At 37.6% G+C, this 24,566-nt stretch overlaps 4 protein-coding genes and 2 long non-coding RNA genes across 22 annotated transcripts in view; 5 read left to right on the forward strand and 1 right to left on the reverse strand.

The window, feature by feature from the left end:
* Nucleotides 1-341, forward strand: part of LOC149044580 (uncharacterized) — a 1,947-nt gene extending 1,606 nt beyond the window's left edge. The window contains exon 3 of the mRNA XM_089210881.1: nt 1-341. This exon is cut by the window's left edge and continues 44 nt beyond it. Within this exon, the coding sequence (XP_089067007.1) occupies nt 1-184 (184 nt within the window). The 3' untranslated portion in view covers nt 185-341.
* Nucleotides 1-24,566, reverse strand: part of LOC113676353 (uncharacterized) — a 62,742-nt gene that overhangs the window by 30,011 nt on the left and 8,165 nt on the right. For 2 of the 17 annotated variants that reach the window (XR_016187746.1, XR_016187740.1), the window contains one exon: nt 17,957-18,082. The exons of 11 other annotated variants lie outside the window; for them this stretch is intronic. This is a non-coding gene — a long non-coding RNA (uncharacterized LOC113676353). Of the gene's footprint in view, nt 1-10,924; nt 11,345-17,956; nt 18,083-21,520; nt 22,179-24,566 lie in introns of those variants that run through there. 4 more of the 17 variants (XR_016187745.1, XR_016187739.1, XR_016187747.1 and 1 more) reach the window with 3 other exon arrangements.
* On the forward strand, nt 2,812-13,210 carry LOC113676349 (uncharacterized). The gene is made up of 6 exons (XM_089209681.1): nt 2,812-2,913; nt 2,990-3,086; nt 9,734-9,765; nt 11,240-11,399; nt 12,284-12,420; nt 12,826-13,210. Exons 2-6 carry the CDS (start codon nt 2,999-3,001, stop codon nt 13,051-13,053), a joined length of 645 nt encoding a protein of 214 aa, XP_089065807.1. The 5' UTR covers nt 2,812-2,913; nt 2,990-2,998; the 3' UTR covers nt 13,054-13,210.
* LOC113676350 (uncharacterized) lies at nt 15,377-18,226 on the forward strand. The gene is made up of 4 exons (XM_027193006.2): nt 15,377-15,481; nt 16,680-16,836; nt 17,152-17,282; nt 17,861-18,226. The coding sequence occupies exons 2-4, from the start codon at nt 16,707-16,709 to the stop codon at nt 18,086-18,088; spliced, it is 489 nt and encodes a 162-aa protein (XP_027048807.2). The 5' UTR covers nt 15,377-15,481; nt 16,680-16,706; the 3' UTR covers nt 18,089-18,226.
* Nucleotides 20,038-20,721, forward strand: LOC149044581 (uncharacterized). Its single transcript, XR_016187750.1, has 3 exons — nt 20,038-20,181; nt 20,258-20,354; nt 20,580-20,721. It is a non-coding gene; the product is annotated as an uncharacterized LOC149044581 (long non-coding RNA).
* Nucleotides 22,527-23,619, forward strand: LOC149044582 (uncharacterized). Its single transcript, XM_089209685.1, has 2 exons — nt 22,527-22,673; nt 23,237-23,619. Exons 1-2 carry the CDS (start codon nt 22,569-22,571, stop codon nt 23,462-23,464), a joined length of 333 nt encoding a protein of 110 aa, XP_089065811.1. The 5' UTR covers nt 22,527-22,568; the 3' UTR covers nt 23,465-23,619.

A 24,566-nucleotide genomic window follows, 5' to 3' on the forward strand; every position in this document is an offset into this window, starting at 1 on the left:
GATACGTCTTTATCCTGAAATTCTGTTTAAACAAGTACCTAGAGAAGTTGGGAGTGACTACTTCTATTTTCAGTCAAACCTTAAAGATAAGAGGCGGGTTTTGGGATTTGATAAATATGGTCTTCCAATGAACACCGGCCAGGTGACGCCCAATTCTGAGGAAAGTCTTTTCACTCGAGGCTAACGTCATGGATAGAAACAGAGAACACACATGCGCAGTAAATAGAGTAATTTTGAAATAAAAATTGCCATCGATAATATGGATATGAAACCAAACCGTAAACTCATAAACCAAAGACATGTAGAAATACTGTGATCAAGAATAAAAACAGTGAAACTAAGCACAAGCGTCTCTTGGTTGAGTATGTCTTGTTTTCATCGACATTCATCGTTTCCCCTCGGCCCTCGATTCATTTCTTAAAACATATTGAAACGCTACACCTTTGCTAGAAAACTGGTTTTTGTTCCGATTGCGTTGGTGCTTCAGATACGTAATCAGCTCACTCCCAAGGGAAAAAATGCATCACTATGCACTTTACCTGAACTGATCCTCTCAGTATATAGGACACTGGGCTAGAAATATAAACCTTAAAGGAAATCACTCGCCATTAAATTCAAGTCTGCAGCGCAGATGAATTTATGAATGTATAGAGTTCCTCTTTATCCTACTCTAGTGGGAAACGTTTTATTTTCAATTGTATATTGAGAGTAGTCCAAGATCACATTAATTTTGTTTAATTTTCTCTCTTTGATTTGTCAGACAATTTGCTCAAATCAAATGCAAAACTAAATCCAATGGTGACTTTGCCCTCCTGTTTTCCCGCTCTTTTCTTGTTTTTATTATCATTTCGCGTTCGCTCCTTGACACCTTTTCACTTATTCTGATTACTTGTTTAGATTATTTTGGTTTTGGGCTACAACTAGAAAAGAACTCTAACTTGGAGTCGAATGCTGCTGTTACTACACCAAATTTCGTAGACTCTCTAATCATACCAGTCACTATCATTCCACAACTTAATATCAAATCTTGTTAGTTTTGGATAGTACTCAAAGCAAATGACAATCATTTCTTATTCTAAGTGGCCACTCACGGGTATTTTAATGATGTGAACGTTCAAATTAAGGGACACTGGGGCTTCTGTCAATGCTGTGACCTTTCTCTAGTCCTTTCATTTGCACAAGACAGACAAACATAGGAACTTGCAAACGTAGGGAATTTGGGTGTTATCTTTCTTCGCGGAAGGTTTTTTTTGAGTTGAGTGGGGACCTCAAAATTCTATTACGTTTAAAATGTCAAAAGGAGATAAATAACCTGTTCTTGAGGGCAGAATATGTCTTGTTTGTTATATCATGTGGAGTTGAAGCTACAAAAGGATGCTCCAAATTTTGAAAAAATACGGCAAAACAAAGAAAGTAGCTTATTCTTTCAAGAGCAGAACAGAAATAGAGAACAATACAGAACTTCTCCCCGAGTGTTCAACTCGATAGCACGCGAGTGAGCGCAGCGAACGACTGAGATGTCTATTTGAACACGAGCAATATTCCATGCAGTTTTAATTCTTATATGAACTAAATCTTGCTTACCCAAGCAAACGACTGAAAAACGGATGGAATATCTTACACATAATTTACATAACGCCACGCGGGTTGTTCATTTTCTTTAGTGGCTTTTTCGCATTTTTCACAGCATTTCGTCACAATAAGTGTCAAAATGTTAATTCCATGTGTCACATTTTCCGCTGATGAAATATGACTTACTTGTGTGAAAATCAGTTCATTAAAAAATTGACAAGCGTTCTATTAAAGGGCCACTAAGGTTATGTGACTCAACATAAATTAACATAATTTGACAAGATTTGTCATGACTTGACACAGCTTCACACCACATAATAAAAAACCCGAAGAAATAAGTCCTTCAAGGCCTTTGCAATAGTCTCGTAAGGGGGAACTAGGTTTTTTTTTTTAAAAAAAAAACGGCAGACTCTTGGCCACAAAAGTTGTCGACTATAAAAGTGCTAAAATGAGGGAGAGGACCGATGTCGGTATCATTGTCTTCTCAGAAAGGGACCTAGTGAACTCAGCTTTTTTTTCCGAAGGGCAACGGTCGGCAGAGAGCAGACCAGAAAAAAAAATATTAAATATTCTGCTCTCTAGCAATGAAGGCAGAAATTTAATGACTTCTCTGGTTATTTGGCTACGCATTTTATGGTTATCGCGTTATCGGTTTCGCTTCAAAGCTTTTTATGACTAATTTTGTGTGTAGATCTGCTTTCAGATTCATTTTACAGGGGAACAGTTCTTTCAAATGTGACATACAGTTAAGTTACCTCGAGGTGTAATTTTTCACTGTTGTATCAAAACACCTCTCGTTACAGATACGTTTATTTCTTTCGTGAAATATTTCTTGCATGGGAAATATATAACTTCCGATTCTTATCTGTACTAAGAAAACATCTCTTATTCAAGCAAGCGACCGAAAAACGGAAGGAATATCTTACACATGATTCACACAAAGCCACGCTGGTTGTTCATTTTCTTTGATGGCTTTTTCGCATTTTTCACGGCATTTTGTGACAACAAGCATAAAAATGTCAATGCCTTGCGTCACACTTACGGCTGATGAAATAAGACTTACTTGTGTGAAAACAGCCCATTATAAAATTGACAAGCGTTCCATAAATTGACTACTGAGGTGGTGTAACTCGACATAAATTGACATGACTTGACATGATTTGACATCAATTGACATGAAATGATATGACATAACCTCACACGACATGGTTAAAAACCCTGCTTGACAGAGGGCAATATAGCTCGTTATCAGCCAGGCTTAGTAAAGGACCTACTCTCGGGACTATCTGAGGATAAACTGAGGCTAAAGGATAAACTCAAACTCAGGAACTCTGCCGGACTGTAAGTTGAATACGTTTTACACTACGATTTAAACTTAATGACTCGACAGTTTTATCTATTTTTTTATGTGTTTCAGAACTAAGAAATGGCTGGAAAAAGCTTATCGTTTCTTTTCATGACTGGTTGGACTTTCCTGTTACTGGAATTGTCGTTGAATCCCTCCGTGGCAAAAGGTTTGGTTAATATCTATTAATTGTCCAGTACGTCCTGTCATGTTTCGCTACGGTTTTTTTTTCATAGCTGTCAACATCTAAAAGTTATAAAAACAACTTGAACAGCTCCAAGGTTATACAGCACCTATGCCCTTAGTACTTTCTCGATCGATGTATCGGTGCAAAGGTAAAAGCGTAAAGACAGCTTACGCAAAATAAAATATCACTTATGATTCTACTTCTGACCATATACTTCACACAGGACACCACGATGTACGCGACGAATCAGCAAAGGTGAGTGTGAAACTTTCTCTACTATCCTTCTCAAATTGAAGGCGCCGTATTATTGATGGGTGACTCTCTCTTCGCTGTGAGAGGAGTGTTTCACCTACCTTCGCATAACTCGAAAGTTTAGGACACAGAAAGGGCAAATACCATGTATAATAGATAATTTTTAGATCTTCTTCTTCTAAAGCAAGGTCATATAAAGGCAACGGAGATATAAAACTAAAAGGTGATACATGTGTATAAGAATGCTACTCAGAAATCAAGATCAAACACAGTCGAATTTAGTTTTGCTCTCGGACAAACACGGTTGTGGATCATGCATGAGTTAACATGCAAATTTCTTGGATTAACCTTAAATTTGAAAATCCGCCGGTAAACTGAAGCAGGACAAAAATGCCTATTTTTCATATAAGGTTTCTCTTATGAGCAAAGAGTGTATAAATTTCCGTAGACTAGTCCAAAGGTTGCAAATCCTTCCTTGAAGGCGGCAAGTTTGCTTTATTTTCCAAGTACCAGTTAACCTTGGCTTGAGAAACGAGGAACGGTAACCTCAAAGTACTCGAAAGTTTGCAATCTCCAAATTGAAATCTTACAGTAATTTTTCAGAGATTTGAGAGTTCTTCACTTTATTTCCTTTTAAACTGGGCCGGCTAAGTGTTTATCTTCAGATGAGCTCCTACTCACTTGATAATTTTCCAACATGGCGGAACATGGCTGTCAAACGTCGGGCATGCGTAAGGGAGTCAATTTGGCCTGTCGCGCGCCGATTTCTCGCACAAAATGCCAAATGCAACCATAATACACAACCTTTGTCACGCAAAACAAGCCGGAAAAATAAAACGTCCATAGAAGGAAACAAAAGTAGAGAAAAGGAGAGCTCAAAATTCTTGGAACGTAAAGCCTAGTAAATTACGTGTATTCTGCTGATTTTCCATTTCCTTTTGAGGTTCATGGAAAACATTAGACGGTTCTAAACCACTGTAACTAAATGACTTGTGTGGTTTTTATAGCTCCTGGAAGGCAACTTTGTTATGCTATGTAATCAACAACCCACAACGCAGCTTATCGCGCATACTAAAGAGTTGCAGTCACGTCACGACCATATTTTTTAGGCTGGATAGGTTAACAAACAGCACACGCTGTGAGTTCTCCTTAACTAAAAGCATTTTATTCCTGATTTCCGAACAGATACTTAATGCACGCTTGGCTTAAACGAAACACATGAAATTAGTCTACAGTCATGGGATATTCGATGTTCCTGTTATTTTCTAAATAATTCCTTTTTCCTTTGGTGCAAAGTTCATCCAATGATATTTTAAATTTCATCTTATTTAAACGTTTATGAGGTCATATCTGTGATCAGTAAGGGATATATTTCGAAAAAAAATATCTGATGGATTCGCTAAATGAAGGATTATTGATAATGGTTAGACAACATTATTGGTAATGTTTTAGGTAAGCATTGAGGAAATCACTAAGCCGATGAACGACCAGTGGTACCGCAGAAACAATGATCGGTTCGTGGCTCAAAAGCAAAACGGTCCTATCTTTGGTCACTACCTGAAAATTGACGGAACATCTGTTGTTACATATGCCCAAAGGACAGATCCAAAAAGTAAGTATTCACATATTCACAGCTTTATTCGTGAAAAGATCGAGGTACATGGACAAGAAACAAAATTCAATGTAAATCAAATGCAGCAGTCTTCGGATGAGGCAAATCTAACCATAGCCGTTACTAAGAATAAAAATTTACCATACAATCTCTACAGACATCTACAGACCGGCCTGATATTCACACTTTTCGCTTTTCATAGTTTTTTATCACTTCAGTTTTTGCGAATCAGCGCTTTTAAAGAATAGTATCAAGACCTTGCAACAAAGCCTTGTCTAGCCTGGCATTCTTGAGTTTCAAACTACCCCAGGATAGGCTTTTAACATGTAAAGATACTAAATCTATGAAACAGAAAATATACGGCCTTTAGATTGTTTTTATTAGCAAAATTCCATTTCTTGGGAATCAACCAGTATAAACCAACCTGTCGGTACTTTATAATTTTAAACTCTGGTGTTGAGTGCGTCCTCCGTCTGAACCTAGTTCAATCATGTTCATGATTACCCCTTCCTAAGGGCGGATCTAGGGGCGCAGTGTGCACTTCCCCCTTCCTGAGATGACCTGTCGCTTTCTAATGTAGCTAGAGTTTTGCAAAATATTGGTTTACGTCACTCATCAGTTACTTTATTCCTCAGTGATACACCCTTCTTAAGAAATATTCTTGATCTGCCTCAGCTTTTAGTTCCTCTTGAATATAAACCCTCCAATAAGACATAATAATTCATACTTTGACCAAATAGAAGGCGCTGATTTTGTAAAAGTGTGAGTGATCTAATGAAACGCTTTCGACCAGCCACAAAACAGCAAATCTAAATCGATCGTTTACCGTCTTTCCAGTGATATCAAGTTGCGTTATTTTTGACAGCTCAATTAAAGTTCCATGGACTTGTGACCGGAAGCCAAAATGCAGGAGGAAAATTGGAGGAATTTTGTATTTTGGAGAGTAGCACTGGTGGAACCGCAGTGGCCGTAAACAAAAGAGATGACACCATCTTTGTAAAGGTATCGTCACCCACGGGAATCGAACGTCAAGGGAAGAAGGGGGGGAGGGGGGTTAGGGAAAGTTCAAGTTAATTACTAAATATAACAAGTTTAAATATGGATCAAGAAGATACAAAAGAAAAAAAGATTTCAACCTATATGAATATATAAGCTCCAAATCCGCTTGGTTTAGAACCTTCAATTCCTGTTCGTAACTACCAAAATGATTTAGTTTTTCTTAGTTTAGGACACATTTGGAAATGGAAGGAGATAATGCTGACACATAAGCAGCTTAAATTGATAAAAGAAAGCTGGCAATTACTAACAATGTGTGAAGTTAAATGCTTCCTAGAGACTTTCTAACAATAATCTAACCCTATCTGGTTTAAGAATTAATCCAGTGTTTTTTCTCCATTAGACTCTGTCGACACCTTTGCGCAGTCTTAACAACTTGGATAAAGTGAAACGTCTTTACCCTGAGATTCTGTTTAAAAAAGTACCCAGAGAAGCTGGGAGTTACTACTTCTATTTTCAGTCAAACCTTAAAGATAAGAGGCGGGTTTTGGGATTTGATGAATATGGTCTTCCAATGAACACCGGCCAGGTGACGCCCAATTCTGAGGAAAGTCTTTTCACTCGAGGCTAACGTCATGGATAGAAACAGAGAACACACATGCGCAGTAAATAGAGTAATTTTGAAATAAAAATTGCCATCGATAATATGGATATGAAACCAAACCGTAAACTCATAAACCAAAGACATGTAGAAATACTGTGATCAAGAATAAAAACAGTGAAACTAAGCACAAGCGTCTCTTGGTTGAGTATGTCTTGTTTTCATCGACATTCATCGTTTCCCCTCGGCCCTCGATTCATTTCTTAAAACATATTGAAACGCTACACCTTTGCTAGAAAACTGGTTTTTGTTCCGATTGCGTTGGTGCTTCAGATACGTAATCAGCTCACTCCCAAGGGAAAAAATGCATCACTATGCACTTTACCTGAACTGATCCTCTCAGTATATAGGACACTGGGCTAGAAATATAAACCTTAAAGGAAATCACTCGCCATTAAATTCAAGTCTGCAGCGCAGATGAATTTATGAATGTATAGAGTTCCTCTTTATCCTACTCTAGTGGGAAACGTTTTATTTTCAATTGTATATTGAGAGTAGTCCAAGATCACATTAATTTTGTTTAATTTTCTCTCTTTGATTTGTCAGACAATTTGCTCAAATCAAATGCAAAACTAAATCCAATGGTGACTTTGCCCTCCTGTTTTCCCGCTCTTTTCTTGTTTTTATTATCATTTCGCGTTCGCTCCTTGACACCTTTTCACTTATTCTGATTACTTGTTTAGATTATTTTGGTTTTGGGCTACAACTAGAAAAGAACTCTAACTTGGAGTCAAATGCTGCCGTTACCGCGACAAATTTCGTAGACTCTCTAATCATACCAGTCACTATCATTCCACAACTTAATATCAAATCTTGTTAGTTTTGGATAGTACTCAAAGCAAATAACAATCATTTCTTATTCTAAGTGGCCCCTTACGGGTATTTTAATAATGTGAACGTTCAAATTAAGGGACACTGGGGCTTCTGTTAATGCTGTGACCTTTCTCTATTCCTTTCATTTGCACACGACAGACAAACATAGGAACTTGCAAACGTAGGGAATTTGGGTATTATCTTTCTTCGCGGAAGATTTTTTTTTAGTTGAGTGGGGACCTCAAAATTCTACTACGTTTAAAATGTCAAAAGGAGATAAATAACCTGTTCTTGAGGGCAGAATATGTCTTGTTTGTTATATCAAGTGGAGTTGAAGCTACAAAAGGATTCTCCAAATTTTGAAAAAATACGGCAAAACAAAGAAAGTAGCTTATTCTTTCAAGAGCAGAACAGAAATAGAGAACAATACAGAACTTCTCTCCGAGTGTTCAACTCGATAGCACGCGAGTGAGCGCAGCGAACGACTGAGATGTCTATTTGAACACGAGCAATATTCCATGCAGTTTTAATTCTTATATGAACTAAATCTTGCTTACCCAAGCAAACGACTGAAAAACGGATGGAATATCTTACACATAATTTACATAACGCCACGCGGGTTGTTCATTTTCTTTAGTGGCTTTTTCGCATTTTTCACAGCATTTCGTCACATAAGTGTCAAAATGTTAATTCCTTGTGTCACACTTTCCGCTGATGAAATATGACTTACTTGTGTGAAAATCAGGTCATTAAAAAATTGACAAGCGTTCTATTAAAGGGCCACTAAGGTTATGTGACTCAACATAAATTGACATAACTTGACAAGATTTGACATGACTCGACACAGCTTCACACCACATAATAAAAAACCCAAAGAAATAAGTCCTTCAAGGCCTTTGCAATAGTCTCGTAAGGGGGAACAAGGTTTTTTTTTTTTTAAAAAACGGCAGACTCTCGGCCGCAAAAGTTGTCGACTATAAAAGTGCTAAAATGAGTGAGAGGACCGATGTCGGTATCATTGTCTTCTCAGAAAGGGACCTAGTGAACTCCGCTTTTTTTCCGAAGAGCAACAATCGGCAGAGAGCAGACCAGAAAAAAATATATTAAATATTCTGCTCTCTGGCAATGAAGGCAGAAATGTTATAACTTCTCTAGTTATTTGGCTACGCATTTATGGTTATCGCGTTATCGGTTTCGCTTCAAAGCTTTTTATGACTAATTTTGTATGTATATCTGCTTCCTTTAGATTCATTTTACAGGGGAACATTTCTTTCAAATGTGACATACAGTTAAGTCACCTCGAGGTGTAATTTTTCACTGTTGTATCAAAACACCTCTCGTTACAGATACGTTTATTTCTTTCGTGAAATATTTCTTGCATGGGGAATATATAACTTCCGATTCTTATCTGTACTAAGAAAATATCTCTAATTCAAGCAAGCGACCGAAAAACGGGAGGAATACCTTACACATGATTCACACAAAGCCACGCTGGTTGTTCATTTTCTTTGATGGCTTTTTCGCATTTTTCACGGCATTTTGTGACAACAAGCATAAAAATCTTAATGCCTTGCGTCACACTTACGGCTGATGAAATAAGACTTACTTGTGTGAAAACAGCCCATTATAAAATTGACAAGCGTTCCATAAATTGACTACTGAGGTGATGTAACTCGACATAAATTGACATGACTTGACATGATTTGACATCAATTGACCTGAAATGATATGACATAACCTCACACGACATGGTTAAAAACCCTGCTTGACAGAGGGCAATATAGCTCGTTATCAGCCAGGCTTAGTAAAGGACCTACTCTCGGGACTATCTGAGGATAAACTGAGGCTAAAGGATAAACTCAAACTCAGGAACTCTGCCGGACTGTAAGTTGAATACGTTTTACACTACGATTTAAACTTAATGACTCGACAGTTTTATCTATTTTTTTATGTGTTTCAGAACTAAGAAATGGCTGGAAAAAGCTTATCCTTTCTTTTCATGGCTGGTTGGACTTTCCTGTTACTGGAGTTGTCGTTGAATCCCTCAGTGGTAAAAGGTTTGGTTAATATCTATTAATTGTCCACTACGTCCTGTCATCTTTCGCAACGGTTTTTTTTTTTCATAGCTGTCAACATCTAAAAGTTATAAAAACAACTTGAACAGCTCTAAGGTTATACAGCACATATGCTTTTGGTACTTTCTCGATCGATGTATCGGTGCAAAGGTAAATGCGTAAAGACAGCTTACGCAAAATATCACTTATGATTCTACTTCTGACCATATACTTCACACAGGACACCACGATGTACACGACGGATCAGCAAAGGTGAGTGTGAAACTTTCTCAACTATCCTTCTCAAATCGAAGGGGCCGTATTATTGATGGATGATTCTCTCTTTGCTGCGAGAGCAGTGTTTCACCTACCTTTGCATAACTCGAAAGTTTAGGACACAGAAAAGGCAAATACCATGTATAATAGATAATTTTTAGATCTTCTGCTTCTAAAGCAAGGTCATATAAAGACAACGGAGATATAAAACGAAAAGGTGATACATGTGTATAAGAATACTACTCAGAAATCAAGATCAAACACGGTCGAATTTAGTTTTGCTCTCGGACAAACACGGTTGTGGATCGAGTTTGAGAGTTAACATGCAAATTTCTTGGATTAACCTTAAATTTGAAAATCCGCCGGTAAACTGAAGCAGGACAAAAATGCTTATTTTTCATATAAGGTTTCTCTTATGAACAAAGGGTGTATAAGTTTCCGTAGAATAGTCCAAAGGTCGCAAAGCCTTCCTTGAAGGCGGCAAGTTTGCTTTATTTTCCGAGTACCAGTTAACCTAGGCTTGAGAAACGAGGAACGGTAACCTCAAAGTACTCGAAAGTTTACCGAGCCGATGCAATCTCCAAATTGAAATCTTACAGTACTTTTCAGAGATTCGAGAGTTCTTCATTTTATTTCCTTTTCATCTGGGTCGGTAAAGCGTTTATCTTCCGATGAGCTACTACTCATTTAAAACTTTTCCAACATGGCGGAATATGGCTGTCAAACGTCGGGCATGCGTAAGGGAGTCAATTTGGCCTCTCGCGCGTCGATTTCCCGCACAAAATGTCAAATGCAACCATAATACACAACCCTTGTCACGCAAAATGAGCCGGAAAAATAAAACGTCCATAAAAGGAAACAAAAGTAGAGAAAACGAGAGCTCAAAATTTTTGGAACGTAAATCCTAGTAAATTACGTGTATTCTGCTGATTTTCCATTTCCTTTTGAGGTTCATGGAAAACATTAGACGGTTCTAAACCACTGTAAATAAATGACTTGTGTGATTTTTATAGCTCCTGGAAGACAACTTTGTTATGCTATGTAATCAACAACCCACAACGCAGCTTATCGCGCATACTAAAGAGTTGCAGTCACGTCACGACCATATTTTTTAGGCTGGATAGGTTAACAAACAGCACACGCTGTGAGTTCTCCCTAACTAAAAGCATTTTATTCTTGATTTCCGAACAGATACTTAATGCACACTTGGCTTAAACGAAACACATGAAATTAGTCTACAGTCATGATATATTCGATGTTCCTGTTATTTTCTAAATAATTCCTTCTAATTATTGCTTTGTCCAGGATGGTGCAAAGTTCATCCAATGATATTTTAAATTTCATCTTATTTAAACGTTTATGAGGTCATATCTGTGATCAGTAAGGGATATATTTCGAAAAAATATCTGATGGATTCGCTAAACGAAGGATTATTGATAATGGTTAGATAACATCATTGGTAATGTTTTAGGAAAGCATTGAGGAAATCACTAAGCCGATGAACGACCAGTGGTACCGCAGAAACAATAAGCAGTTCGTGTCCCTAAACCAAGAAGGTCCTATCTTTGGTCACTACCTGAAAATTGACGGAAAATCTATTGTTACATATGCCCTAGCGACAGATCCAAAAAGTAAGTATATATTCCAGTTTGGCCACATATTCAAAGCTTTATTCGTGAAAAGATCGAGGTACATGGACAAGAAACAAAATTCAATGTAAATCAAATGCAGCAGTCTTCGGATGAGGCAAATCTAACCATGGCCGTTACTAAGAATAAAAATTTACCATACAATCTCTACAGACCGGCCAGATATTCACACTTTTCACTTTCCATAGTTTTTTATCAATTCAGTTTTTGCGAATCAGCGCTTTTAAAGAATAGTATCAAGACCTTGCAACAAAGCCTTGTCTTCACGCCTGGCATTCTTGAGTTTCAAACTACCCCAGGATATGCTTTTAACATGTAAAGATACTAAATCTATGAAACAGAAAATATACGGCCTTTAGATTGTTCTTATTAGCAAAATTCCATTTCTTGGGAATCAACCAGTATAAACCAACCTGTCGGTACTTTATAATTTTAAACTCTGGTGTTGAGTGCGTCCTCCGTCTGAACCTAGTTCAATCATGTTCATGATTACCCCTTCCTAAGGGCGGATCTAGGGGCGCAGTGTGCACTTCCCCCTTCCTGAGATGACCTGTCGCTTTCTAATGTAGCTAGAATTTTGCAAAATATTGGTTTACGTCACCCATCAGTTTTTTCATTCCTCAGTGATACACCCTTCTTAAGAAATATTCTGATCTGCCTCAGCTTTTCAATCTTTTTTTTAGTTCCTCTTGAATATAAACCCTCCAATAAGACATAATAATTCATACTTTGACCAAATAGAAGGCGCTGATTTTGTAAAAGTGTGAGTGATGTAATGAAACGCTTTCGACCAGCCACAAAACAGCAAATTCAAATCGATCGTTTACTGTCTTTCCAGTGATATCAAGTTGCGTTATTTTTGACAGCTCAATTAAAGATCCATTCAATTTTGAGCAGAAGCCAAAATGCAGCACGAAAATACGAGGAAATTTGTATTTTGGAGAGTAGCACTGGTGGAACCGCAGTGGCCGTAAACAAAAGAGATGACACCATCTTTGTAAAGGTATCGTCACCAACGGGAATCGAACGTTAAGAGAAGAAGGGGGAGGGAGGGGGGTTGGAGAAAGTTCAAGTTAATTACTAAATATAACAAGTTTAAATATGGATCAAGAAGAAACAAAAGAAAAAAGATTTCAACCTATATGAATATATAAGCTCCAAATCCGCTTGGTTTAGAACCTTCAATTCCTGTTCGTAACTACCAAAATGATTTAGTTTTTCTTAGTTTAGGACACATTTGGAAATGGAAGGAGATAATGCTGACACATAAGCGGCTTAAATTGATAAAAGAAAGCTGACAATTACTAACTGAATACAATGTGTGAAGTTAAATGCTTCCTAGAGACTTTCTAACAATAATCTAACCCTATCTGGTTTAAGAATTAATCCAGTGTTTTTTCTCCATTAGACTCTGTCGACACCTTTGCGCAGTCTTAACAACTTGGATAAAGTGAAACGTCTTTATCCTGAAATTCTGTTTAAAAAAGTACCTAGAGAAGTTGGGAGTGACTACTTCTATTTTCAGTCAAACCTTAAAGACAAGAGGCGGGTTTTGGGATTTGATAAATATGGTCTTCCAATGAACACCGGCCAGGTGACGCCCAATTCTGAGGAAAGTCTTTTCACTCGAGGCTAACGTCATGGATAGAAACAGAGAACACACATGCGCAGTAAATAGAGTAATTTTGAAATAAAAATTGCCATCGATAATATGGATGTGAAACCAAACCGTAAACTCATAAACCAAAGACATGTAGAAATACTGTGATCAAGAATTAAAACAATGAAACTAAGCACAAGCGTCTCTTGGTTGAGTATGTCTTGTTTTCATCGACCTTCATCGTTTCCCCTCGGCCCTCGATTCATTTCTTAAAACATATTGAAACGCTACACCTTTGCTAGAAAACTGGTTTTTGTTCCGGTTGTGTTGGTGCTTCAGATACGTAATCAGCTCACTCCCGTGGAAAAAAATGCAACACTATGCACTTTACCTGAACTGATCCTCTCAGTATATAGGACACTGGGCTAAAAATATAAACCTTAAAGGTGATCGCTCGCCAATAAATTAACCTCTGCAGCGAAGATGAATTTATGAATATATAGTGGAATATATATTATATATATTTATTTTTAATTGTATCTTGAGAGTAATCCGTGATCACATTTAATTTTTGTTAATTCCCTTCTTTCATTTGCACCAAATGCAAAACTAAATCCAGTCATGACTTTGCCCTCCTGTTTCCCGCTCTTTTCATGTTGTTATTATCAGTTCGCGACGGTTCCTTGACACCTTTTCACTTATCTTGATTACTCGTTCAGATTATTCTTGTTTTGGGGTACAATTAGAAAAGAACTCTAACCTGGAATCGAATGCTGCTGTTACCGGACCAAACGTAGACTCTCTGATCATACCAGTCACCATCTTTTCACAACTTAATATCAAATCTTGATGGTTTTCGATAGTATTCAAAGCAGAACAACAATTACTTACTGTCTATTTTAAGTGGCCACTCATTGGTATTTTAATAATGTGAACATTAAAATTAAGGGACACTGTGCTTCTGTCAATGCTGTGACCTTTCTCTATTCCTTTAATTTGCACACGGTAAACAAACATAGGAACTTGCAAACGTAGGCAATTTGGATATCACCTTTTTTTTGAGTGGGGGCCTTAAAATGCTACTACGTATAAACTGTCAAAAGGAAATAAATAACCTGTTCTCGAGGGCAGAATATGTCTCGTTTTTTGTGTCGAGTCAAGTTGAAGCTACAGAAGTATGACCCAAATTTTGGAAAAATGAAAGAAGGTAGTTGATTCTTTCCTGAGCAGAGCAGAAAAATATATCAAATATTCTGCTACCTGGCAATGAAGGCAGAAATTAAATGACTTGTCTAGTTATTTGGATTCTCCCCCTTTATGGTTATCACGTGATCGGTTTCGCTTCAAAGCTTTTTATGATTAAGAAAGCTTTTGCATGGTCTGACATCGGTTCTTTAAAATGTGGCTTAGAAGTAAGTCACCTCGAGGTGTAATATCATTGTTATATCTCACTACAATTCCCTTGAGAAGGATATACCACTCTTTACAAACACGTTTATTTCTTTCCAGAAATATTTTTCGCGTGCAAAATATATAACTTTCCGATTCTTATCTGTACTAAAAAACCTTACTTACTCAAGCGAACGACCGAAAAAACGGAAGGAATATCTTACACATGATTCACATAACACCACACTGTTTGCTCCTTTTCTTTGGTGGCTTTTTCGCATTTTTCACGGCATTTCGTCACAATAAGTGTCAAAATGTTAATGCCTTGTGTCACACTTTCCGCTAATCAGATGAAATAAGACTTACTTGTATGAGAATAAGCCCATTATAAAATTGGTGGGCGTTCCATCAAATTGACTACTGACGTAGTGTAACTTGACATAAATTGACCTGACTTGACAAGATTTGACATCAATTGACATTAAATGATATGACAAAACCTCACACGACATAGTTAAAAACCCTGACTTAGAGAAGGCAATATAGCTCGTCATCAGCCAGGCTTCGTAAAGGACCTACTCTCGGGACTATCTGAGAATAAACTGAGACCAAAGGATAAACTCAAGCTCAGGAACTCTGCCGGATTGTGAGTTGAATACGTTGTCTACTACGATTTAAACTGAATGACTCGATAGTTTTACGTATTCTTCTGTGTGTTTCAGAACTAAGAAATGACTGGAAAAAGCTTATCGTTTCTTTTCATGGCTGGTTGGACTTTCCTGTTACTGGAGTTGTCGTTTGAATCCCTCCGTGGCAAAGGTATGGCTAATATCTATTAATTCTAGTGAGTAAACGTCATGTCATGTTTCGCCACGGTTTTTTCACTTCCTCTCATAGTTGTCAACAACCACCTCTAAAAATTACACAGCACTTATGCTTTTAGTACTTTTTCGACCAACGTTTCGGTTCTAGGGTGTAAACATGAAGAGAACTTGCGCAAAACATCACTTATGATTTTACTTCTGTACATGTTCTTCACACAGGACACCATGATGTACACGACGGATTAGCAAAGGTGAGTGTGAAACGTTCTTCATTCTTATCTCGAAAATTCTAAAAGTTATTGAATTAAGCACAAATCTTCTTTTAAAATATAAATTTTAGACACATCAACACTGGAAAACAACGTTTATCGGCCGTAGAATAGTCCAAAGGTCGCAAAGCCTTCCTTGAAGTCAGCAAGTTTGCTTTATTTTTTAAGCATCAGTTCACCTTGGCTTGAGAAACGAAGAACGGTAAACTCAAAGTATTCGAAAGTTTTCCGAACCGATGCAATCTTCAAGTTGAAATCATACAGTAGTTTAGAGAGGTTCGAGAGTTCTTTACTTTATTTCCTTTTCATCTGAGCCGGCTAAGTTTTTATCTCCTAATGAACTACTACTCATTTGAAAATTTCCAAACATGGCGCAACATGGCTGTCAAACGTCGGGCATGCGCAAGGCAATCAAATTGGTAAATAAGCCGAGAAAATAAAATGTCCAAAGAAGGAAATAAAGGTAGAGAAAACGAGAGCTCTAGGTTCTTTAGAACGTAAAGCCTAATAAATTACGTGCATCCTGCTGAATCATTATTTTGTTTTGAGCTTTACGGAAAACATTACACGGTTCTAAACCACTGTAACTAAATGGCTTGTGTGTTTTTAATGGCTCTTGTAACACAACTTGTTTCTGACAGTCCGAAACATGCCGCCCATAATTAGTCACATTAGCACTCGCACATGCGCAGACGTTCGACCAATGTGATTTCTTCACACTTTGTTATGCTTTGTAATCAACTACTCACAACACAGCTAATGGCGCATGCTAAAGAGTTGCAGTGATGTCACGACCTTCTAGGCTGCATAGGTTAATAAACAGTGCGCGCTGTGAGTCCCTCCTTAGCTAAGAGTGTTTTATTCTTCATTCCTGAACAGTAACTAAATGCACACTTGGCTCAAACGAGACAGATGAAATTAGTCTTCAGTCATCTGTCGAATTCAGTGCCCACTGTTGTGTGATGGGATATAGATATCCCTGTTATTGTCTATATAAATCTTTTTAATCATTTCTTTGTCCAAGATGGCGCATAGTTTATCGAAAAATGTTTTCAAATTGCAACTTATTTATATGTTTATGATGTCATATCTGTCATCAATAAAACATATATTTCGGAAAAATATCTGATGGTTTGGCTAAATAGAAGATTATTGATAATGGTTTTAATGAACGTTTTAGGGAAGCATTGAGGAAATCACTAAGCCGATGAACGACGAGTGGAACCGCCTTGCTTACCAAATGGTTTCTAAAAAGGAAGACGGTAATGTCCCGGGTCACTACCTGAAAATTGACGGAAAATCTATTGTTGCATATGCCACAGGGACAGATCCAAAAAGTAAGTAGATATTCAAGTTTTGGAACATGTTCACAGCTTTATTGTAAACAAGGTCGAGTTAAAACGGCCAAGAAACAAAAGTCCAATGTAAATCAAATGCAGCAGTTTTCGGATAGGAGGCAAATCCAACCATGGCCGTTACTAAGAATAACATGAAAGGCGCTTATTTTGTAAAAGTGCGGGTGATGTCATGAATCGCTTTCGACTAGTCATGCTTAAAAAACGAAAGAAAAAAAAAACAAAATAAAACAAAGCGAGTCCAAATCGATCATTTTCTGCCTTTCCATTGATATCAATTTGTGTTATTTTTGACAGCTCACGTAATGGTCCATACTATTCTGCACTTTACTGCTGGTCTAAACGCCGAAATAATTGTTATTTTGGAGAGTAGCAGTGGTGGAACCGCAGTGGCCGTAAACAAAACAGATGACACCGTCTTTGTAAAGGTATCACCCCCACGGGGATGGAACCTTAAGGGGGGGAGGGGTGGGGAAAGTTTAAGTTATTTACTAAAGAAAACAAGTCAAAATATGGATTAAGAAAAACAACAAAAACAAACACAAGAAAAGATTTCAATCAAGTAGTACAAAGAAAAAAACCATCCAAACAAACAAAAAAAACCGAAAACATCCATGAATCTCTTGGAGCCCTCATTGCCCCATCCTCCCCCCCCCTTCCATACCTCCCTCCTTCCCCCCCTCCCCTCCCAATCACTTTTCTGATAGTCCATCCTCTGGTGAGAATTGTGCGAGGTCCATGAATATCCAAGCACCAAATAAGCTTGGTTTAAAACCTTTAATTCCTTTTCATAGCTATCGAAATGATTTATTTTTTCCCTCAGTTTTGGAAACATTTGGAAATGACAGGAGATAACGCTGATACATAACCGGCCTAAATTCATTTACGGATACTAGAAATTACTAACTGAATACAATGTGTGAAGTTGAATGTTTCCTAGAGATTTTCTTACAATAATACAACCCTCTCTGGTTTAAGAATTAATCCAGTGTTTTTTCTCCAATAGACTCTGTCGACACCTTTGCGCAGTCTTAACAACTTGGATAAAGTGAAACGTCTTTACCCTGAAATTCTGTTTAAAAAAGTACCCAGAGAAATTGGGAGTGACTACTTTTATTTTGAGTCATACCTTAGTGGTAAGAGGCGGGTTTGGGGATTTGATGAAAATGGTCTTGCAATGAACACCGGCCAGGTGACGCCTGATTCTTTGGAAAGTCTTATCGCTTCTCTATAATATCATGGATAGAAACAGAGAACACACATGCGCAGTAAATAAGGTAATTTGCAATAAAAATTGCTATCGATAATATGCATATGAAACCAAACCGTAAACTCATAAACCGAAGACATGTAGAAAGACTGGGATCAAGAATAAAAACAGAATGGAACTAATCAAATGCGTCTCTTGGTTCAGTTTATCTTGTTTTCATCGACCTCCATCATTTCCCCTTGGTCTTCGATTCATTTCTTAAAACATACTAAAACGCTAAACCTTTGCTAGAAAACTAGTTTTTGTTCCAGTTGCGTTAGTGCTTCAGATAAGTAATCAGCTCACTCCTGAGGAATAAAACGCAACACTATGCACTTTACCTGAAATGATCCTCTCGGTATATAGGACTTTGAATTAGAAATATGAACCTTAAAGGTGATTGCTCGCCAGTAAATTAACCTCTGCAGCGCAGATAAATATGTGAATATATAAAGTTTTCTCTTTGTCTTTCTCTAATGGGAAGCGTTTTATTTTTAATAGTATATTGAGAGTAATGCGTGATCGCATAAATTTTGGTTGACTTCCCTCTTTGATTGGTCGAGACAATTTGCTCAAATCAGATGCAAAACTAAATCCAATCGTGACTTTGCCCTCCTGTTTTTCCGATCTTCAGACAGTTTTCTTGTTTTTATTATCATTTCGCGTTCGCTCCATGACGCCTTTACACTTATCCTGATTTGTTTAGATTATTCTGGTTTTGGTTTACAACTAGAAAAGAACTCTAACTTGAAATCGAATGCTGCTGTTACCGGTCCAAATTTCGTAGCTTTTCTAATCATGCCAGTCACCATCTTTCCACAACTTAATATCAGATCGTGTTAGTTTTCGATAGTATTCAAAAAAGGATAACAATTATTTACTGAATCTTCTAAGTGGCCATTCACGGCTATTTTAATAATGTAAACGTTAGTAGACATTTGGGCTTCTGTTAATGCTGTGACCTTCTCTATTCTTTTAATTTCCACACGATAAACAAACTTAGGAAGCTGGAAATGTATACAATTTGGATATTATCTTGTTTCGCGGTAGCTTTTCTTTTTTAGTTGAGTGGGGACCACAAAATGCTACCATGTGTAAACTGTCAAATGGAAATAAATAACCTGCTCTTGAGGGCAGAATATGTCTTGTTTTTTGTATCGAGTCAAGTTGAAGCTACAGATGGATGATCCAAATTTTGGAGAAATGCGGCGAAACAAAGAAAGTAGTTTATTCTTTCCCAAGCAGAACAGAAAAATATATCAAATATTCTGCTATCTGGCAATGAAGGCAGAAATTAAATGACTTGTCTAGTTATTTGGATTCCCCTCCTTTATGGTTATCACGTGATCGGTTTCGCTTCAAAGCTTTTTATGATTAAGAAAGCTTTTGCATGGTCTGACATCTGCTTTCAGATTAATTTAACACGGGAACAGTTCTTAATAATGTGGCTTAGAAGTAAGTCACCTCGAGGTGTAATTCCATTGTTATATCTCACTACAATTCCCTTGAGAAGGATATACCACTCTTTACAAACACGTTTATTTCTTTCCAGAAATATTTCTCGCATGCAACATATATAACTTTCCGATTCTTATCTGTACTAAAAAACCTCACTTACTCAAGCAAGCGACTGAAAAACGGAAGGAATATCTTACACATGATTCACATAACGCCACGCTGGTTGCCCCTTTTCTTTAGTGGCTTTTTGGAATTTTTTCACGGCATTTCGTCACAATAAGTGTCAACATGTTAATGCCTTATGTCACACTTTCCGCTGATCAGATGAAATAAGACTTACTTGTGTGGAAATAAGCCCATTATAAAATTAACATGCGTTCCATTAAATTGACTACTGAGGTGACGTCACTAAACATAAATTGACATGACTTAACAAGATTTGGCATCAATTGACATGAAGTGATATGACATAACCTCACACGACATGGTTAAAAACCCTGCCTGACAGAAAGAAATATAGTTCGTTATCAGCCCGGCTTAGTAAAGGACCTACTCTCGGGACTATCTGAGAATAAACTGAGGCCAAAGGATAAACTCAAGCTCAGGAACTCTGCCGGATTGTGAGTTGAATACGTTGTCTACTACGATTTAAACTGAATGACTCGATAGTTTTACGTATTCTTCCATGTGTTTCAGAACTAAGAAATGACTGGAAAAAGCTTATCGTTTCTTTTCATGGCTGGTTGGACTTTCCTGTTACTGGAGTTGTCGTTGAATCCCTCCGTGGCAAAAGGTATGGCTAATATCTGTTAATTGTAGTGAGTAAACGTTCTGTCATGTTTCGCTACGGTTCTTTCACTTCCTCTCATAGTTGTCAACTACCACCTCTAAAAATTACACAGCGCTTATGCTTTTAGTACTTTGTGGACTGATGTTTCGGTTCAAGGGCGTAAACATGAAGACAACTTACGCAAAACATCACTTATGATATTACTTTTGTGCAATATTCTTCACACAGGACACCATGATGTACACGACGTATCAGCAAAGGTGAGTGTGAAACTTTCTTGATTATTGTCTCAAAAATTCTAAAAGTTATTGAATTAAGCACAAACTCCTCCCTTAAAATATAGATTTTAGACGCATCAACACGTTTATCGGCCGTAGAATAGTTCAAAGGGCGCAAAGCCTTCCTTGAAGTCAGCAAGTTTGCTTTACTTTTCAAGCATCAGTTCACCTTGGCTTGAGAAAGGTAGAGCAGTAAACTCAAAGTACTCGAAAGTTTACCGAGCCGATGCGATCTCAAGTTAAAATCATACAGTAGTTTAGAGAGACTCGAAAGTTCTTTACTTTATTTCCTTTTCACCTGGGCCGGCTAAGTTTTATCTCCCAAATGAACTACTACTCATTTGAAAATTTCCAAACATGGCGCGTGGCTGTCAAACGTCGGGCATGCGCAAGGCAATCAACTGCCGCATGCCGATTTCTCGCGCAAAATTTCAAATTAAACAGTAATACACAACCCTTGTCACGCAAAATGAGCCGAGAAAATAAAACGTCCAAAGAAGGAAATAAAGGTAGAGAAAACGAGAGCTCTAGGTTCTTTAGAACGTAAAGCCCAGTAAATTACGTGTATCCTGCTGAATCATTATTTTGTTTTGAGCTTTACGGAAAACATTACACGGTTCTAAACCACTGTAACTAAATGGCTTGTGTGTTTTTTATGGCTCTTGTAACACAACTTGTTCCTGACAGCCCGAAACACAATGCCCATAATTAGCCACATCCCCATTCGCACATGCGCAGACGTTCGACCACCGAGATTTCTTCACACTTTTGTATGCATTGCAATAAACTACTCACAACGCAGCTAATGGCGCATGCTAAAGAGTTGCAGCGATGTCACGACCATATTTTCTACGCTGGATAGGTTAGCAAACAGCACGCGCTGTGAGTTCCTCCTTAACTAAGAGCGTTTTATTCTTGATTTCCAAACGGAAACTAAATGCTTACTTGGCTTAAACGAAACACATGAAATAAGTCTTCAGTCGTCTGTCGACTACAGTGTCCACTGTTGTGTGGTTGTATAAGATATCCCTGTTATTGTCTTTATAAATCTTTTTAATCATTGATTTGTCCGAGATGGCGCATAGTTTATTCAATAATGTTTTCAAATTGCAACTTTTTTTATATGTTAATGAGGTCATATCTGTGATCAAGAAGAGATATATTTCGGAAAAATATCTGATAGATTCGCTAAATAAAGAATAGGCCATTTTGCAGTTGTGCACTTAGTCGCCAAGCCTCTGATTTGGAATGAGGCTGAAAGTGACCTTGTTGTGATAGAGACCAGTATTTAGTTAGCATGATAACAAAGTGATTTACATTTGAAAAGCAACAAGGTTTGTATCATAACAAGGTCACCCTTAGCCTCACTCCTGTTCAAAGGCTTGGCAACCAAGCATAAAATTGTAAAATGGACTATTATTGATAATGGTTAAAATGAACGTTTTAGGAAAGTATCGAGGAAATCACTAAGCCGATGAACGACGAGTGGGCCCGCGAGACTGTCCAAATGTATTCCGAGAATGATGTCGGTCAGGTCTCGGGTCACTGCCTGAAAATTGACGGAAAATCTATTGTTGCATATGCCACAAGTACAGATCCAAAAAGTAAGTAGATATTCAAGTTTTGGAATATGTTCACAGCTTTCTTGCAAACAAGGTCGAGTTAAACGGCCAAGAAACAAAAGTTCAGTGTTAATCAAATGCAGCAGTCTTCGGATAGGAGGCAAATCCAACCATGGCCGTTACTAAGAATAACATGGAAGGCGCTTATTTTGTAAAAGTGCGGGTGATGTCATGAAACGCTTTCGACTAGTCATGCTTAGAAAACGAAAAAAACAGAATAAAGCAAAACAAAGCGAAACCAAATCGATCATTTTCTGCCTTTCCATTGATATCAATTTGTGTTATTTTTGACAGCTCAATTAAAGGTTCATCATATTATGGACATGATTGGTCAAAAAGCAGTTCAAATTATTATTTTGGAGAGTAGCAGTGGTGGAACCGCAGTGGCCGTAAACAAAACAGATGACACCGTCTTTGTAAAGGTATCACCACTCACGGGGATGGAACGTTAATGGGTGTGGGTCAGGAAAGTTTAATTTATTTACTAATCAAAAATAGTCAGAACATTCATGCATCTCTTGGAGCCCTCATTGCCCCATCCTCCCCGCCCCTTCCATCCCTCCCTCCTTCCCCCCCTCCCCTCCCAGTCACTTTTCTGATAGTCCATCCTCCGGTGAGAATTGTGCGAGGTCCATGAATATCCAAGCATCAAATCCGCTTGGTTTAAAAGCTTCAATTACTTTCATTGCTACCGAAATGATTTAATTTTCCTCAGTTTTGGAAACACTTGAAAATGGCAGGAGATAACTGTGATACATAACCGGCTTAAATTCATTTACCGAAATGATTTAGTTTTTCTTACTTTTGGACACATTCGGAAATAGAAGGAAATAATGCTGACACATAACCGGCTTAAATTTATTAAAGGAAGCTGGAAATTACTAACTGAATACAATGTGTGAAGTTGAACGCTTCCTAGAGACTTTCTAACAATAATATAACCCTATCTGGTTTAAGAACTAATTCATTGTTTTTTCTCTACTAGACTCTGTCGACATCTCTGTCAAGTCTTATCAACTTGAAACAAGTGAAACGTCTTTATCCTGAAATTCTGTTTCGAAAAGTATCCAGAGTAAGTGGGAGTGAAACCTTTTATTTAAAGTCATACCTTAGTGGTAAGAGGCGGATTTTGGGTTTTGATAAAAAAGGTCTTCCACTGAACACCAGCCAGGTGAGGCCTAATTCTGTGGAAAGTTTTATCACTACTCTATAAGATCATGGATAGAAACAGAGAACACACAAGCGCAGTAAATGGAGTAATTTTATAATGAAAATTGCTATCGATAATATGGATATGAAACCAAACCGTAAACTCATAAACCGAAGACATGTAGAAAGACTGGGATCAAGAATAAAAACAGAATGAAACTAATCAAATGCGTCTCTTGGTTGAGCTTGTCTTGTTTTCATCGACCTCCATCATTTCCCCTTGGTCTTCGATACATTTCTTAAAACATATTAAAACGCTACACCTTTGCTTGAAAACTAGTTTTTGTTCCAGTTGCGTTGGTGCTTTAGATAAGTAATCGGCTCACTGCCGAGAAAAAAATGCAACACTATGCACTTTACCTGAACTTATCCTTTCAGTATACAAGACTTTGAATTAGAAATATGAACCTTAAAGGTGATTGCTCGCCAGTAAATTAACCTCTGTAGCGCAGATAAATATATGAATATATATAGTTTCTCTTTGTACTACTCTAGTGGGAAGCTTTTTATTGTCAATTGTATATTGAGAGTAATACGTGATCGCATAAATTTTAGTTGATTTCCCTCTTTAACTGGTCGAGACAGTTTGCTCAAATCAGATGCAAAACTAAATCCAATCGTGACTTTGCCCTCCTGTTTTTCGGCTCTTCAGACAGTTTTCTTGTTTTTATTATCATTTCGCATTCGCTTCTTGACGCCTTTTCACTTATCCTGAACTTTGAATTATCTTTGCAGCGCAGATAATATGGTATGCATACGCCCCGAAATCCTCACGCAGCTTGTTTTCTATTTGTCCCACTCTAATAAGAAATATTTAACTTCTTTCTTAAGAGAAGTTCTCAATTGTTAATCGATAGTGGTCGCTAATCTTGCAGGGTTTAGTTTATTTCCCTATTTGATAGGTCAAGAAAATTCGCGCCACCTTATCAACCAATCAGAAACAAAACTAATTCCAATATTGACTTGGCACTCTTGCTTTTTCGCACTCCGAACAGTATTCCTGTTTCAACTTTGAGCAGTCATTGGTTCCGTTAGGCATTTTACCCTGTCCCGATTAGCCGTTCGGGTTATTTTGGGTTTAGTTTTACGTCACTTGATGAGAAAGC

The sequence above is a fragment of the Pocillopora damicornis genome, chromosome 6, assembly GCF_964200805.1.
Source record: "Pocillopora damicornis chromosome 6, jaPocDami1.2, whole genome shotgun sequence".
Taxonomy (NCBI): Eukaryota; Metazoa; Cnidaria; class Anthozoa; order Scleractinia; family Pocilloporidae; genus Pocillopora; species Pocillopora damicornis.